The sequence below is a fragment of the Ceratina calcarata genome, unplaced genomic scaffold (genome assembly GCF_001652005.2).
Source record: "Ceratina calcarata isolate Rehan_Ccalc_2016 unplaced genomic scaffold, ASM165200v1 scaffold93, whole genome shotgun sequence".
NCBI classification, from domain to species: domain Eukaryota; kingdom Metazoa; phylum Arthropoda; class Insecta; order Hymenoptera; family Apidae; genus Ceratina; species Ceratina calcarata.
In genome coordinates this window covers 13,391-29,650 of record NW_017180684.1, presented here as the reverse complement: position 1 = coordinate 29,650, position 16,260 = coordinate 13,391, and the positions used below count along the sequence as shown (strand labels likewise).

Below are 16,260 nucleotides of genomic sequence, written 5' to 3'. Positions count from 1 at the left end.
CTTAATTGGATATTTCCTTCTATACTTTTTAGCACGTAGCTATTTATTATTAGCATTGTTCTTCCGACGTCTGATTTCTTTTTAATTATAAGAAATACGTTTTTCTAAAGTACATAAACTTTTGCGATTGACTGTATAGCCAATACATCCTTAATTGTGAGCACATGCGTAACGAAGTCCGGCGAGCAAGTAGTACAGGTACGGCATTGGTCAGACATCGAGTTCTGGCTCTCCGCGTAATAAAACTGGAGAATAGATGCACTTACCCGTATCGTTGTCTCCTGGAACACCAAGACTATCGCTATTGTCATTGATGAAGGCCTCTGCCGTCGACGTAAAGGTCTGAGGTGATAGTGTGAGGTCCGGCCCGCTCTCACTATCGAATAGCTCCAAATTCCCGTTACCTGTGCACATCAAACGAGGCAACATTAATTCTCAGTTGCCGCTTCCCATTACATAAAATTAAATACTTAAGCCCAATTACCATTGGAATTAAATATGCCTTACATTTACTAAATCATATTACATGTAATTAAATGACTGACACTAAACGCATATTAACATTTTTCACAGTCTACTTCCACTTCAAATAAGCAACGAATAAATTTTACAAATTGAGATTAATGGGTTGAGGCAAAATAATAATGACGGTGGCAGCCTGGATTTCCGGCTTCGCCCACGCAACAGAAATCTACGCGTCGCCGACGCGTCAATTCCGCTCGATTGTGCCAGCTTGTTCGACCTCGTGATTGGCAAACGGCGCTGACAGACGGACAAGATTCTTCGCGCGTTACGAATGGTGTAGCTCGAAGATAATTGGCATCGTTGCGATATGATCCGCGGCTATTTCTTAACGACTGCGTATCGCGTTTTCAATAGAAGAACGATAAAGATGGTTGGCAGCGTCCTTTGTTTATAATGATCATAACCAGCCTTCATTGTCTCAATTATATGTACGTCAATTAATTAATAAATGTACTAAAAAATACTTTTAGTCGAATTAATTATCTTCCTATTATCCTCTATTTAAAGGATTCTCTACTTGGCTTAAAATTGTGAAGACAAGTATCTATTTCTTAATCAAGATACTATAGCTACTTTTAAAGCTAAATTTGTAGGGTCGAAACACGGATTACTTCTAACATCAGGCTAAAGTTTGGCAACAGAAGTTCGGCAAGAGGAGGGCGAGAGGTTATGAGCACAAGTGTCGCTTTCGCATATTCCACGGAGCACTGACAACAACGCTGAAGCACTCTTACGACGAACTAGCAGCCAGTCGAGGATCTCTCGAGACCTTAGGTGGCCTTCGTGATCCGAGGACAACTGCTGCCAAGTGGTAGCGAACTTTGATTGTGGATTTTAAGTTACGGCTGCGCTAAGCAACCCAAATTTCGTCTCCCCGTCCCTCTCCCTCTCACTGACTTCCTTATCCTCTTCGTTACCGTCCCGGTTCACTCAATTATGTCAGTGTCATTTTTTATAACAAGCATATATTCTTTTTACTAATCGTTTCAAATAAATTTGTAAGACGATTAAAAAATTGGATCGTTCAATTAAAGTAAAACACTATCTCACATGTGATATTAGAGAATCGTAAGTATTTCAGAAGGGAAAAGAGTTGGACCATTTTCAGCGGTGCAGTTATGCTACATTTGATGAATGTTTCATGTGTACATAGTTCTACATACGTACCGTACTCGTCGCAGTGGGATCGAGTCGTGTACACGAACCGCGTCGTAGACGGCGATAATTCAAAGCGACGATATGCATCTCGTGGCGGATTAACATATTCCGGATTATCCGTGCGCGCCTTAATACCCGCCGCCCCACGTTGGGTTAGTTAAATATGTAAATATAAGCGGCTCAGCGGTGGCAGTAAACGTTATTCGCGCTTTACGATCGACGTCGATGAATTTCACGCGTGCTCATACGTTACTCATGGCCGCAACGTCTATTTAAGCCTTGAACTCCAAAATTTGGATAAACCAACCATTTTTTCGCATCCTCAGTCGTAGGAGAATGCTTATATTAAATTGTTTTTCTGTTGAGTATTTTTATACCAGAAGACTTTCGCAGTTTGAAAATTCTTTTACTCGAGAATTGTTTTTTTTTTTGTTAAAAATATGATATTTTAGCATCAGTTTTTATATGCACTACAAATGTATGTATTTACATATTTATTAACAAATGCTATCGCTTTAGCGATCGGTAATCCTTGGTGAAAACTCGAGTTAGGAACAGGGAGGGTGTTCGAAGACAAGGGGTTGCTCACCGTCACCGGAAGAACTAGGGGTGAGGAGAAAGGGGAGGAAGGAAGCGACCGTGCAACCGAGTTTATTCAACCCGTGAACGAAGGCCAGATATTAATTTTCTCGGTGTATATGGATGAGTTCCGACTGGGCCACCGGTGGGCTGGAATAAACAGAAAGAGAAGAACGACGGTGGTGGCAGCGACGATGGAGGAAGGGTACAGTCTGTAATACAATATCGTGGATATCCGCGAAAGCTCATATTTAATGAAAGAGAAATTACGATTTAAATGCGCGTCCGTCTGGAACATTTCAATGCAATTATATCCGCGGACACATTCGGTCGAAAGTGAAGGATTCTCAGGATTGTCGAAAGGAAAGAGTGTCTCAATTTTACGTTGTACGAAAAGTGAAAAATAATATTATTGTACGAATCCAATAAAAATTGTGTTATTTTTTATAAAACAAACTTTTATGCTGAAACTGAAGAATCGAAACAATCATATTCTATATAAAAAAATACAATAAAATATATAACGTAGTATGTACAAAGCAAACAGGAGCAGATTTATTACATCGAACATTGATTTTGTCCGATTTCATAGTCGATTTTGTGTTCAATGATTAATACAAGGGAACTAATAAAAATTCAGGAATCAATTTTACAGTTTTCCAAGACGTACATTTATTTTTGACTCTCACTGTAGATACAGCGGCTGGTGGAGGCGATACAGAACGGCGAAGGGTGGTTAAATTGCTATCGATCCCCGAAGCTTCCCAAGTATCGTTTACCTTACCCTTGCAACCCTTCTAAAATCCCACCCGCGCTCTTCTGGCCGCCGCCATCGACGCGGTACGCGCTTCGCCCTCTCGCTACCACCACGATTTTCGTGCACCGCACGTCGAGTTGTTACACCGTCACGTTCTTATACCGAATCGATCGTGTCGCTATTTTTGAAAATCGAGTGATCATTGCGCGTCATTAAAATAATAATGACGTTACATACATTATATTTTACATACAAAATATCTGAACTGATTTTGCATGGATTTATAACTGATGTCATTACTGTACGAAATAAAGTATGTAACCAATTGAAATGCGTTGGGGAATGTCCAAATTCTTTCTCAATCGAACATTTAATTACCACTTATGGATCGGAACGCGTAAATTAATAACAGCAATCAAATTTATCCCGTTAAACGAGATTCTCGCCGCATCGCGAGCAAAATGAAGCGTGCGCGTCCGAGTCTAAATGAGCGGAGGTTCGATCCGACCTTTTTTTGTCCCCGCTTGGTAATTATTTCCGAATGGAACGGAAAAGACATCGGAAATACGGCGCGACGTGCAAACAAAAATTTTAATTAAATCGAAATTAATGACGTCGAAATTGGTGTACCGGGACGGGGAGCATTTTTGAAGCTGCACGCTCACGGATCGATCCGTACCGTTCTCAGAGCTCGCAAATTTTGTTTACCTTTTCGCGCTGTCAAAATTTCTATTCCCTCCGACACGCGTTATCAGTCCGATAGAAGTTTGAAAACTGCGAACGCCAACAATTACGATCAGCGATATTTCAAACTTCTCAATTTTACGTTGTACGAAAAGTGAAAAATAATATTATTGTACGAATCCAATAAAAATTGTGTTATTTTTTATAAAACAAACTTTTATGCTGAAACTGAAGAATCGAAACAATCATATTCTATATAAAAAAATACAATAAAATATATAACGTAGTATGTACAAAGCAAACAGGAGCAGATTTATTACATCGAACATTGATTTTGTCCGATTTCATAGTCGATTTTGTGTTCAATGATTAATACAAGGGAACTAATAAAAATTCAGGAATCAATTTTACAGTTTTCCAAGACGTACATTTATTTTTGACTCTCACTGTAGATACAGCGGCTGGTGGAGGCGATACAGAACGGCGAAGGGTGGTTAAATTGCTATCGATCCCCGAAGCTTCCCAAGTATCGTTTACCTTACCCTTGCAACCCTTCTAAAATCCCACCCGCGCTCTTCTGGCCGCCGCCATCGACGCGGTACGCGCTTCGCCCTCTCGCTACCACCACGATTTTCGTGCACCGCACGTCGAGTTGTTACACCGTCACGTTCTTATACCGAATCGATCGTGTCGCTATTTTTGAAAATCGAGTGATCATTGCGCGTCATTAAAATAATAATGACGTTACATACATTATATTTTACATACAAAATATCTGAACTGATTTTGCATGGATTTATAACTGATGTCATTACTGTACGAAATAAAGTATGTAACCAATTGAAATGCGTTGGGGAATGTCCAAATTCTTTCTCAATCGAACATTTAATTACCACTTATGGATCGGAACGCGTAAATTAATAACAGCAATCAAATTTATCCCGTTAAACGAGATTCTCGCCGCATCGCGAGCAAAATGAAGCGTGCGCGTCCGAGTCTAAATGAGCGGAGGTTCGATCCGACCTTTTTTTGTCCCCGCTTGGTAATTATTTCCGAATGGAACGGAAAAGACATCGGAAATACGGCGCGACGTGCAAACAAAAATTTTAATTAAATCGAAATTAATGACGTCGAAATTGGTGTACCGGGACGGGGAGCATTTTTGAAGCTGCACGCTCACGGATCGATCCGTACCGTTCTCAGAGCTCGCAAATTTTGTTTACCTTTTCGCGCTGTCAAAATTTCTATTCCCTCCGACACGCGTTATCAGTCCGATAGAAGTTTGAAAACTGCGAACGCCAACAATTACGATCAGCGATATTTCAAACTGATATTTTTTTTATTCAATTTTCTCTGCTCTTTTTTTCCGTCCTAGTTTGACAGTAAAAGCCGCTTTCAATTTTTTCCCGCAGGTGCAACGTTCGATCGCGAGTCTATTAATACTGACGAATCGTAGAACAGCAATGAACAATCAACCGGATTTGAAATCTGAATAAGTTTCAACGTTAAAAAAGACGTTTGCTTGAAACGTGACATCTATTTTCTCGAGTATTAAAGACATCAGAATTTTGCGATCAACAGTATCGTTACACGTACACATGCAGGTATAGATTGTGAATGGAGTGGAGTCGAATAACATCGCCGGGTAGAATTTAAAATTCAGCACCGTCTATAAAGTTGCAAAACAAACGGACGCGTATGTATCCGCGCAAAGCTAACAAAATATGCGAAGCCAGGGTACAGGGAGGAGTATACATGATTTACATGGCGGTTTTGTTTGGCCGTTACGCGAAATCGAACGGTGTACCTACCCACTGCAAAAGATATACAGAATCGTGAAACCCCGGCCGATTCGAGAGATTTCGCGAAAAACATCGCGTTTCATGAGGCTCGGCGAGCCTCCCGGCGTTTTCCGCGGCGCACGTCGACCGTAAATTAATCCGCTTGTCAAACACTGAAGATAAAACTTCCTATCCGAGCTTTCACGTATTTCATCTTAAAAATCTAGCAATAATACGTACGATGAAAAATCATATTTTCATCTCTAAAATCAAATACAGAACAATATGAGAAGATCGTAAAACGATTTAAAACAATGTTACGTCGAATTCGTCTCGAATGACATTAAAAACAGAATTCAACTCGAGCATGGGATGGATAGACCGCAACGTGCTCCATAAACCCGGCTCCACCCTGAGAGTCAGCCCTAAACTGCTTTCCATCCCGTCAACCGAACAATTCGGCCAAGTCAGCATCGTCTCCGGGCGAGAGGAGCTAAAGTCCCGGCGTGTGTCAGTTCATCAAGCCCTGGGTATCGTCTCGGCGGCCCTCTCTAAGTCGTTTAATTATCCGTGGCAAGCTGGCCGAGAAATATTTCGCGCGGAAACGTTTCGTCGACAAAGGGCGCCGGGAGGATCAACTGGAGGAGAAAGGAAGGAAGGAAGGAAGGAAGGATTCGTCGGAAGGGAATTCGCTAAGGTGCACGGCTCAAGTTCTCTGCTGGCCGAGAGATAATGGCCGGGGCTTAGTCCGTACAAAAGGGGGACCGAGAGAAAGAGCGAGCGGGGGTAGCCGCAGCTCGCGACACTTGTGCGCTACGGCTTAAGTTTCGTAATGCCCAGGCCCGAGCGGCCGTGATACAGCGTACACGGACAACCGGACACTTAATGCAATTTGCATATCGTCGGCTTAAAGAAACCGACCTTTGCCTGCCCGAGAAACCCCCTGTTACACGCCGGATACGCCTCGCGTTTCGAAACGGGCTTGTTCCTGACATACGCGTTCGAATATCCTTACTGTTTTATGGAAATGTCAGACAGATTCCATATATGCAAATTCTCCTTAATTTATGGTCAGATTAATTTCGATCATTTGAATTTAACGTTGAATACAATAGTTCTGAGAAAAATAGTTTCTCAATCGTAAAAAGGCGAAGACAGAAGAGGGATACAGTGAGCCCAACGCAATTACGGTGCACGCGGGCATCGTTCACGATAGGATCCGGGAGCTGACAGGTGATCGAGTCGATGAATCCCAGACGGCGTCGACATCAGTTCCCGGATCGATCCAGTCGTACACAAAGACGGTCTAATCGGCGCAGATGAGACGGGCAGAGGGTGTGTAATCACGCTTCATGGCCCAATAATCATACCATTATAATTAATGCGCCGCAATTAAGGCGGTAATATAGGACGGCCGACAATCGAGCCGTGATTGTCGATTAAACGTTTTCGCGTGGCGTGAAGCGTTTATCGGTGCGACGACGCCGCCGCGTCCCTCGTTTCGCGAGAACCCGCTCGTTACACGACATACTCTGCTGGAAAATGCGACCTTTTGCTCGCGCGATTCCACGGCCGCATTAGTGTAATGGAAGGGTTCGGATGCAGCTGGGATCGAGCCCGGGGTGGCGTTTAATTTCAAGCTTTGGTATCCCATTCCAGTCCTCTTCCAATGAACAGTATTCCGCGTCAAAATTGTACAACTAATTATACAAAAATGTGTTCCTTTATTACCGTAATATCGCTCGTGAATGGCGCAACTGAATCATGAAGGGAACAAACTTTGTCTGAATTTTTCATTCTACTTTTACGCATCGAAATTCAATTTTTTTTAATTGCAATTTCTTAATATTAATCATTGCGAAATACATATCGGAACCTCGTGCGAAGATGATTTCACTTGCATCGCGATGGAAAAATCACGGTGACTATTTTCGAAACCGTGCGACCGTGAAATACATTCAAATTATGCGAGTGGTTCAATCGCGAGAGTGCACACAGCGTCGACGCGTCGGGGAATTTCAGTGCAGCAGGGAAGTCTCGGATATTGTTCGACGGTTCTTAAAAAACAATGAAAGCTAGCAGCCCCAGTTGCTCATTTCAAAATCCGAGCGTTGAATTCTTCTAAAAACGTCGACCGAGTGAAAAAAAAAAAGCTAAAGAGAAAGCGCGTTATTAAAACAGCGTCGAGACTGTTTTAATAACCGAGATTTTATTTCAACTTTTTCTGAAAACAATTTCCATTCGCACGGTTAAAACAATGAGTGAAAGAGAAGGAAAGAAAAAAAAAAAGAAAATATCGAAAAGCCGGCCACTTCAGTATTCGCTTAATTGAGCGTTAATGACCGTTGTGCTTTATCGTTAATTAAATAGTAATAATTCTCGAGTTGTTGAAATTCGAACGCGATACTACGTATCTTTTATTGTTATTGATTTCCATTGGGAATACTTTTCACTTGATCATTTACGAAAATAATTAAAAACGTTCGATTTCAATTACATAGGTATCTACCGCGGGCGAGAACGTGCCTGAAGTTTAAACACCACTCCGTTAACGACTGTTACGCACGAAAATTCCCCGAGTGGACGGGAACGAATTAAACCACCGGCAAAGGGGAAGCCCATCAAACGGCCGGCCACCACGGTTCAAATCGACCGAAACGACGAAATCTTTGAAACGTCGATAAGTACCCATCTAGCGAGCGAGCGAAACAGAATGGAACGAGAGAGGCGAGGCAAAACGGAAGAGGAAGAAGAAGCGAAAAAGATGACGGGGAATAAATTGGATTACAACGTCCTCGACAAACGGTCCACTATAAAGAAACGCACAAAGTAGACCGGGGATAAATAATGGAGCTGAAAAAAGGGACGAGGATACGCGGTGAGACAGAGAGAGGAAAACGCGAGAAGAGAAAAATAAGCGAAAGTCGTGTACGTATACGTGTATACGCACGTTTAAACGAGGAGTGCATGCGTGCGTGTGTGCAAGGCGAGGGTGGAAGAGGAACGGCGAGCGAACAGAGAGAAAAAGAATAACCGTAACGAACTTGGCGCAATAAGAATCGTAAGGTAACGGGCTCGCCGGTATTATTTCGGTAGCGAAGTCAATTTGCAATCAGCGGTGCGGCCCGTTTCTCCCCTCGTTTCCGCCGGAACGAGTATAGTCCGTATTTACTATAATGCGATAAGAGGCGAGCTGTATCGTACATTTAAATGAGGCCGGCTCGCTTCCTACTCTCTTTATTTCCCTCGCCCAGTCCCAGCCGCTCTTTCTTAATCCAAACCGAGTCTTCCTTCTCGTAGACTGTCAACGATAAAAATGACGACGACAACCGGGAAGATTATGCACTTCTGAAGGTACATGTTTCTCTGTCTCCCCATTACGTTATTATACTTCTTGGTTTCTAATCCTGCTACAATCTTTGTGTCCTGGATTATTTCCTTACAAAGCAGTTCATCAATTCGCTACGTAAGAGGCAGAGCAAAGAGAAATTACAATGTGACTCTCGAAGTATACTAGGAACGTATCTACTCATGTCCTGCAGATATTCGTTTCGAATAAAAGCGAAACGAGATACACGTTATAAAAAGTAGCTCACAGGAATGGTGAGACGCGTAGGTAAATTGCGTAGAGTCATCGAAAATAAATCGACGACGCCGGATGCTTAGAAATGGGCGCATGCATCGCAAATACGCTAAGAATGAGCCAGCACGTAAACGCGTTTGTTTAACAACGGTAAAAATACGAGCGTTGAATATAGAGAGAAATATAAAGTAGCGAGGGAGAAGAATTGAGGCTCGCTCGCCACCTCGAATATTTAAATTCATAAATGCGAGCTCCGGTCTTCGAACTTACAGACTTTGCATTCTATCTTCCTCTGCGCTTAAAAGGTCTCTGGCTTTTCGTTTCGTGACGAACATATGTATCCTTTTAGACACTACAATGTTCTATAAATTTAATCCTGAACCCTCGTTTTATATATTTCATTAAAATGTTCATTTGCATAAACACTGTTTGATCGTATTTTATTTTCACTACTAGATTTTATCCGAAGAAGGACAAATAAAAAGAATCCTATTAACATTTTCGAGCATTTAACGCAAGATGATTCCCAGCGTTTAATGCCGGCGTCGTCCATTTTAATTTAATTCACGCTCCTTACGTTTCCCACTGACGAGAGGCTTGGAAACAATTACTCGGGCGTGTACAGAAGCTAATTAGAGTTTGAGACGCGTGTTCCAACGCGGAGAAGCCTCGGAGTCACGGATCAAGGCTTTAACCGTTAGCGACGGCGTGCCGGAGTCGGAGACACGATTAGGTAAGGGATGCGTGCTCTCGCGAGACTCGAGTGGTCAATTTATCTGAGGTCACTTATCCGTTTTCCCTTTTATTCCAAATAACAACGTCACCGGAGGATCGTCCCTGTGCTCAACGAATCGGACAACGGTAACGAGACACTTGAACGGAATTTCCAAAAGGTAATAAGAACCGCAGCGTGATTCAATACGTCCCCTTGAGGCTCGATTCTGGCATCGATTTATGCATTTTGTATGAACAGATATTCCTATACATCATAGTTGTTAGTTGAACCTTATACGAAATTGCTAGTTAAAATAATATTCATTTATATAGAATATAAGAACTGATTCATATTTGAGGATGACAGACTTTTTCAAGAAAGAGGAATTAAATCAGACTTCAGATAAACAGAAACGATCTCGTCGCATTATTTGAAAAATATAATTTTTGCAATCGCGAGCGACAATGCGCGAGTCGAACGATGTTCCGTGCCAGGCGAGGAGGGCTCCATCGTATCTACGCGCGAAACAGTAATTAAATCGGCTAGCTGGCTGAAGCTGGTGACCGAGCACAGGGGGTCGGGGAACCTCGACGGGGTGGAGACGGGACGAGTCGGGAAGTATGGGAGTACGGCATCCCTTTGACAGCGGAGTCAGCTTCTATCGCAAATTAAAGTCCCAGCGTGAACGGAACACGAAAATAATTTCGACATAAGTTTCGCTCTGTACCGCGGACAATTTTCATGTTAATCCGTTCGCGTACGTCTACGCGTTATCATTTTATGACTGACGGATTCCAAATTACGAATCGTCACGAAAATGTCCTTTTTGAAGATCCCATTTTCGAGATGAAAATTTGTATTCACACTGATTAGCCGGCTTCGTTCCTGCCACCGACTCTTTGACGGATTCCAATTTTGCGTTCCACTGCCAATGTTTATCGTTTGTTTAAATTTGATTGGACCGGCAATGCGCGTTGAATGAGGTTTTTGTAATTACGGGCGCGAGAGATGTAGGACAGTTCTATAGCTATGAATGAAGTTTTTTGCGAGCGTCACGTTAATATCGAAATTTTTGAAAGGCATAATTATCTCATTCTCACGCTACAATGAGTCAAACTTTCGCTCTTCCAAAGCTTCGAGACGACAATTATTAAACCAGACAGATTTCTATCGATCTAAATACGAGAGGTAACCGAGATTGATTCATGAGAAAAGAAACACCGGTGACGTCGCGGATACCGATTAATACAAACCCCCTGGGTGTTCATCCGTCGAAAAAAAGACGACCCGGTCGCACTCTTCCGGCTCAATTTTATCCCTCGATTCGCATTCCCGTCGCGTCGCGCAGTTTTTATACCTTTTGCGTGTCGCGGCCGACCCCTGGCCCGCGCACTTAATCAACTTTCGTTACGGTCTAATGGCTTAATACCGTGGCTAGCTTTGTCCGAGGGACTCAACCGGGGATCTCTCTCGCTTGTAGGCTAATTCGAATTTAAACCCCCGTCGTTTGCTTCGCCCGCCTCGGCCTCAGCCTCGGCCGCCACTCTTCGCCGAGAATTACGCGGCCGGTAGTTTTCGTAAACGCTTCCAACCGCTTAGCCCCACCCCTCTACACTTACACTCGTGTAACTCTTGTTACCGTACCTTCAATTACGGACTATAACTTCCCGTTGACCGGCGAAATCACGCTTTTAGCTGAATGCGTCCATTACGTCGTAACGCGGTACGAGTTTAGCCGCGGACGGGCGCGCCGTTCGGCTAAAATATTCGAGCACCACCGATTTTGGGAATTGAAGATCCCTTCGACCCTCGCTTTACCAAACGCGTTGCTCGTCCCTACGCGTACCATACCCTTGCCTCGAGATAGTATCGTCGGTAAATTTCCTCGTTGCGTTTTAGGGTGAAATACGATGGAAAGGGAATAATGATCAGAAATGTAACTTGGAAATTTCTACGAGCTCGATAGGAGAGATATTGATGCATTTTTATAGAACTTCGATTAATGGGTAATTCAAGCAATGAGTTTGAAGTGCAGCGTGCACATTACCAACTTGTTCCTTCACTTTGTCACTTCAATCACATGGTACAGTTTGCTACTCGAGAGTATAACTGTATAACTGTTTGCCAGTTCGATGTAGAACAGTCACACTGTCACAGCTTGTAACGTACCCTATTGGATGCAGTAACTAATAGCTGTTCCTGTAGATTAAACCATTACTATTCCGGTTAATGGTTACCATGTTAGTGGTTACTATGATGGAGGAGATGCTGCGGGTATACGTAGCAATACTACACTTCCAATGAAAATAATCATAAAAATGTTACCAATCGGTCATTATTTAATAATGAATATCAGGGAATTATATCCCTAAATTATTAATCGACTTATTGATTAATTGATTCCATTTAATCTAAATGGATGCCGGGACTTAATTTTACACAGAAACATGTTTAGGTTCATCAACCTAAGCGGGCCAAGGATTAACGTCTGATTGAACCGATGATCTGCGTTCGCTTTCACATCCGTGAGACAGGCTTTTCATATCATAATTGCATCTAATAATCCCGTGACTGTCATAATATCAAATATTATGCATCTAAAAATTGTTTTTATGGCTTATCCTGTGCTTTGATTACTTATTAATCTGTGATCCATTAGATTCAATCAACCACAACCTTTTAATCATTCACTGTTTCCATAACAGTGTGCATACATTTTATATTCATTAAAACAGATTAATACATTCTTTCAAGTCAATTGAACTGACAAATCACTTTTTGTTATATTTTAGGGAATAAAAGCAATTTGAACTTTTGATATTGTTTATCAAAAACAGGAATGAAAACCCAAGATAAAATCGACAAGAAACCGAGGAAAGGAAACTTGGCAACCAAAGTTTCATCCATCTTGAGACTATCTTGAAAGTTGCGAAGTTCCTCTACAGATAAGAGTTTTATCGTTTGTATGCAAAACAGTATTGTGTGCCCGATGACAAGTAGAAAGGGTAGAAAGCTTTTTATCACTCTTACTTTCACAGTCAAAAGAAATATCATGTTCTGTGAAAGGTGTATAAGAACATGTCTTATACAAATGAATCATAATTTGTAGAAACACGTGAACTCATTGAGCTCTATTTAAATCATGAAGAATCGATAATTATTCGACTAACTATAATATAAAATATTATGCGATAGCATATTAATAATATCTAAAATCCTAATAGCAAGACGGTGAAATTTCTCTGCGCCACGCGTTAACAAACATCATAACCGAAATCGATCCCCCATTATACTATCGCGTCGATCCCGGAATCGGGCCAGGTGAACTCCCAAAGGTGAGCACCGGTATTCGGGCGCGGCAATATCGCGGTAAACCCCTGGAAAATATGTATGTATCGTGGGCGACTCATCTGTTTTAGCCGGGAGGCATGCGGGCGGCATGCGTGGCCGTGCGTCGGCTGCGGCAACTTCCCCGCCGATTACATCCACGCACCCCCGGGTCATAACCAATCGTGAAACCCATGGGACACGGGCCGGCAAATACGGGACCCTCCGACCAGCCTCCTTCGCTTTGTGCGTTGCGTTCGAAGCCGCGGCGTGCATGTGGGCCCGAGAAGGTGTGCGCTCGAAGCTGTTTTTAATGACGTACCGGCGAAATTGGGGTGGCCGAACGGGGTTTGCGACGCTGCTAGACCCGCGGTGATTGCGATGGGTGTTAATGGCACGTTCGAGGGACTCGTTTCGCATTATAGGATATATACAGATCGTATACGGTTACCGTGTACTACGACCATGATTTCTATGATATATTTGAACGAGGCGCAACGGGGAATTTTGTTGCGGGTTACCATGTTGACGGTCGGGATGTTGATAGACGAGTTTATAATGCATCGGCTGAGTGGTATCTGATGATCGTTGTTAGCGGTCTGTTGGATGTACATATTATGCACTCGCACCACTGCGTTGTTGCACTATGACAGGATTTTCGTGCGAATTTGAATATTGGTTAATGTTAATTCTACCGGATCAACATTGCATTAGTAACGCAGTATAGATAGAGTACGACGATGTTTAATACTACGTCCGGTATAAACACGGTTCTGTTGCGAGAAGATTTCCAATCTTTTTTCATCTCGAAACTCGTGAAAGGACATCGAGATTCTAGCAAAGTTTCGAAATCGATACGCTATCCGGTGAAAGAAACCGGGGCACCGGTAAAATAACCGAATCCTTACAGCGAAGAGAGCATCTATAGAGAGCATTAAAAGAGCCGGAGCGCGATCGTTGTTATTCCCGGCCGGCTTATCTGAAATTTCGAACCGGTCCTGCGGCCGTATCTCTTTCTCGTTCCCCGTATCTCCAATCAGATAACCATTAATAGGTCGCCCACCGGGAACCGCGCTGGCTTTTTCTTTCAAACTGTAATCACCGATCGAATCTTAAACCCACGCGCCCGGTCATGTGTGTGTGACTGCACGGTAGTCCCGGCAGCACGGATTCTGGAGACGCTACGGGAGGCCGGGTTCCGTTATCCCGGCATCACGTATTTAAGACGTAGAGCCGAGGGACACGTAGCCCTCGCTCACGAAACGAAGTTTCCAACCCCGCGTTCGTGCGGCCCGCACGTGTTCACTCGGATATCGGAGCCAGGAAACCATCGAACGAGTCTGGAGACGATTTAGCCCGGTGAACGCGCGACGCGAGAAAGAGCACGCCTCCAGCTTCGTTAGACCCATTCACTGCGGCCGCGTGATCTCGTCGCCGCGTCGCGTCGATTCTCCACCGAAATTCTCGAATGCGACACGACGTTTTATCAAGTTTCGTGTTTTCGCTGATCTTTAACCTCCCAGGCTTCGCCACACATCACGTTCATCCTTTAATCTCGTGAACACTTGTTAGAATCCTATTTAAGATCTCGCTGTAATTGGAAGAGGAGGAGGATCTCAACTTTTCCTCTTCATTGTTTGCTAGGAAACTAACAGAAAAACTATTTGTCTAACTGCGAGATGCATACACATTAGTATATTACATTGAAAAACAATATGCAATGCTTGGCGAGATAAAAAGAACTGATTTTTAAAAAGAATTTCGCGTCACCACGTACACGTTAAAGCAAGAGACGGGTACAGCCCGCATAAAGTAGATTCTACCGTGGAGATTCGAATAAGAGGGAGAGACTGACGCGAAATTAGCTCGAAACGTTCCTCCGAGCATCGCGCCGTAAATTAAAGTTTATGCACATGGCTGAATCTGCGTGTTCCCCGCCGCCCCATCCCTCGGCCACCTTTTTCCCCCGTTTCGAAACTGTTTCACATCGCACGCAGACGAATTCTTTCGGTCCGCCCCCCTTTTCCCCGTCGCCGAATTCCACCGGGCAGATTAATCCGAAAACGAGCAGCATGTAAAACGCGGCCTATCTCCCTTCAGCCCCTTTTTCCATCAATCTATAGGCGGTCCGACGTCCGTCACGCTCAAAGGAATCGAGTGGGGAACCCGCATGGAGACGTTAATTACGTTGAAACAAAGCGAGAATTTTTGTTCCTCTCTTTCCCCGATTTAAAGTATTAACGTGGACGGCTTTCGAAATAAAAGGGTATTAGCTATTCTAATACACTCTTCTTTATAATGATTCCTTCTGTGGCAGACCATGTTTCAATTTTTCTACGGCAAAGGTTACTTTGTTCAAATATTTGTCCGTACATACTTATTCGTTTACTACCGCCATACAAATCCGTAGAAAATATCTATTGTGAGCTCAGATCATCGTGAGCATTTAATTAAACGTTGGACTGACTCGACGAGGGACTGTCACTTGCCACGCGAGCAAAAGACGCGAGAGGAAGCGGAGGAGGAGAAAAAAAAGAGACTGGCAAAAGAGGAGATCGTTCTCTCGCCTTCTCCGTGGTATCTCCGGCTGAAAGGACAAGCGGCAGAGACGGGACGATTGTCCCGGAGCAGGAAAACGGCTGAAAGTTCCGCGTGTTCGGGCTGGCAGCAGTTTAAGTTTCCGCAGCGCCGAAGTTATAACGAGAATTGCTCTACCCGCAAAGTTTTCCGGCCGGGTCTCTCGCGTGTACACACCCTCCCTACCTGTGCCGCCATTTTTCCCAGCCACCCTGTGTTTCACCACCATACATTGCCCTTTGCAAATTCCGTTATGCTTACTCATTACCGTCCTCCCAAGCAGCGATTAATTCCAACAGAATACTTAATCATACGCTGTACGTATAATTTCAGCAAACGTTATGATATAAATTGGCGATCTTGTCGAATACTAGTATGAAATTAAGGATGTGTTGGCTATACAGTCAATCCCAAAAGTTTATGTACCTTAGAAAAACGCATTTCCTGTAATTAAAAAGAAATCAGACATCGGAAGAACAATGCTAATTATAAATAGCTACGTGCTAAAAAGTATAGAAGGAAATATCCAATTAAGTATTGAAGCTGACGAAAATTTTTTTTTCAAAATTGCGAA

At 43.2% G+C, this 16,260-nt stretch overlaps 1 protein-coding gene across 1 annotated transcript in view; it reads right to left on the bottom strand.

Moving 5' to 3' along the window:
• The window catches only part of LOC108631695 (uncharacterized), a gene marked incomplete at its 5' end in the record, with an annotated part of 145,436 nt that overhangs the window by 124,413 nt on the left and 4,763 nt on the right, over nucleotides 1–16,260 (bottom strand). Inside the window, one exon of the mRNA XM_026819082.1 lies at nucleotides 267–404. Within this exon, the coding sequence (XP_026674883.1) occupies nucleotides 267–404 (138 nt within the window). The remainder of the gene's footprint in view (nucleotides 1–266; nucleotides 405–16,260) is intronic.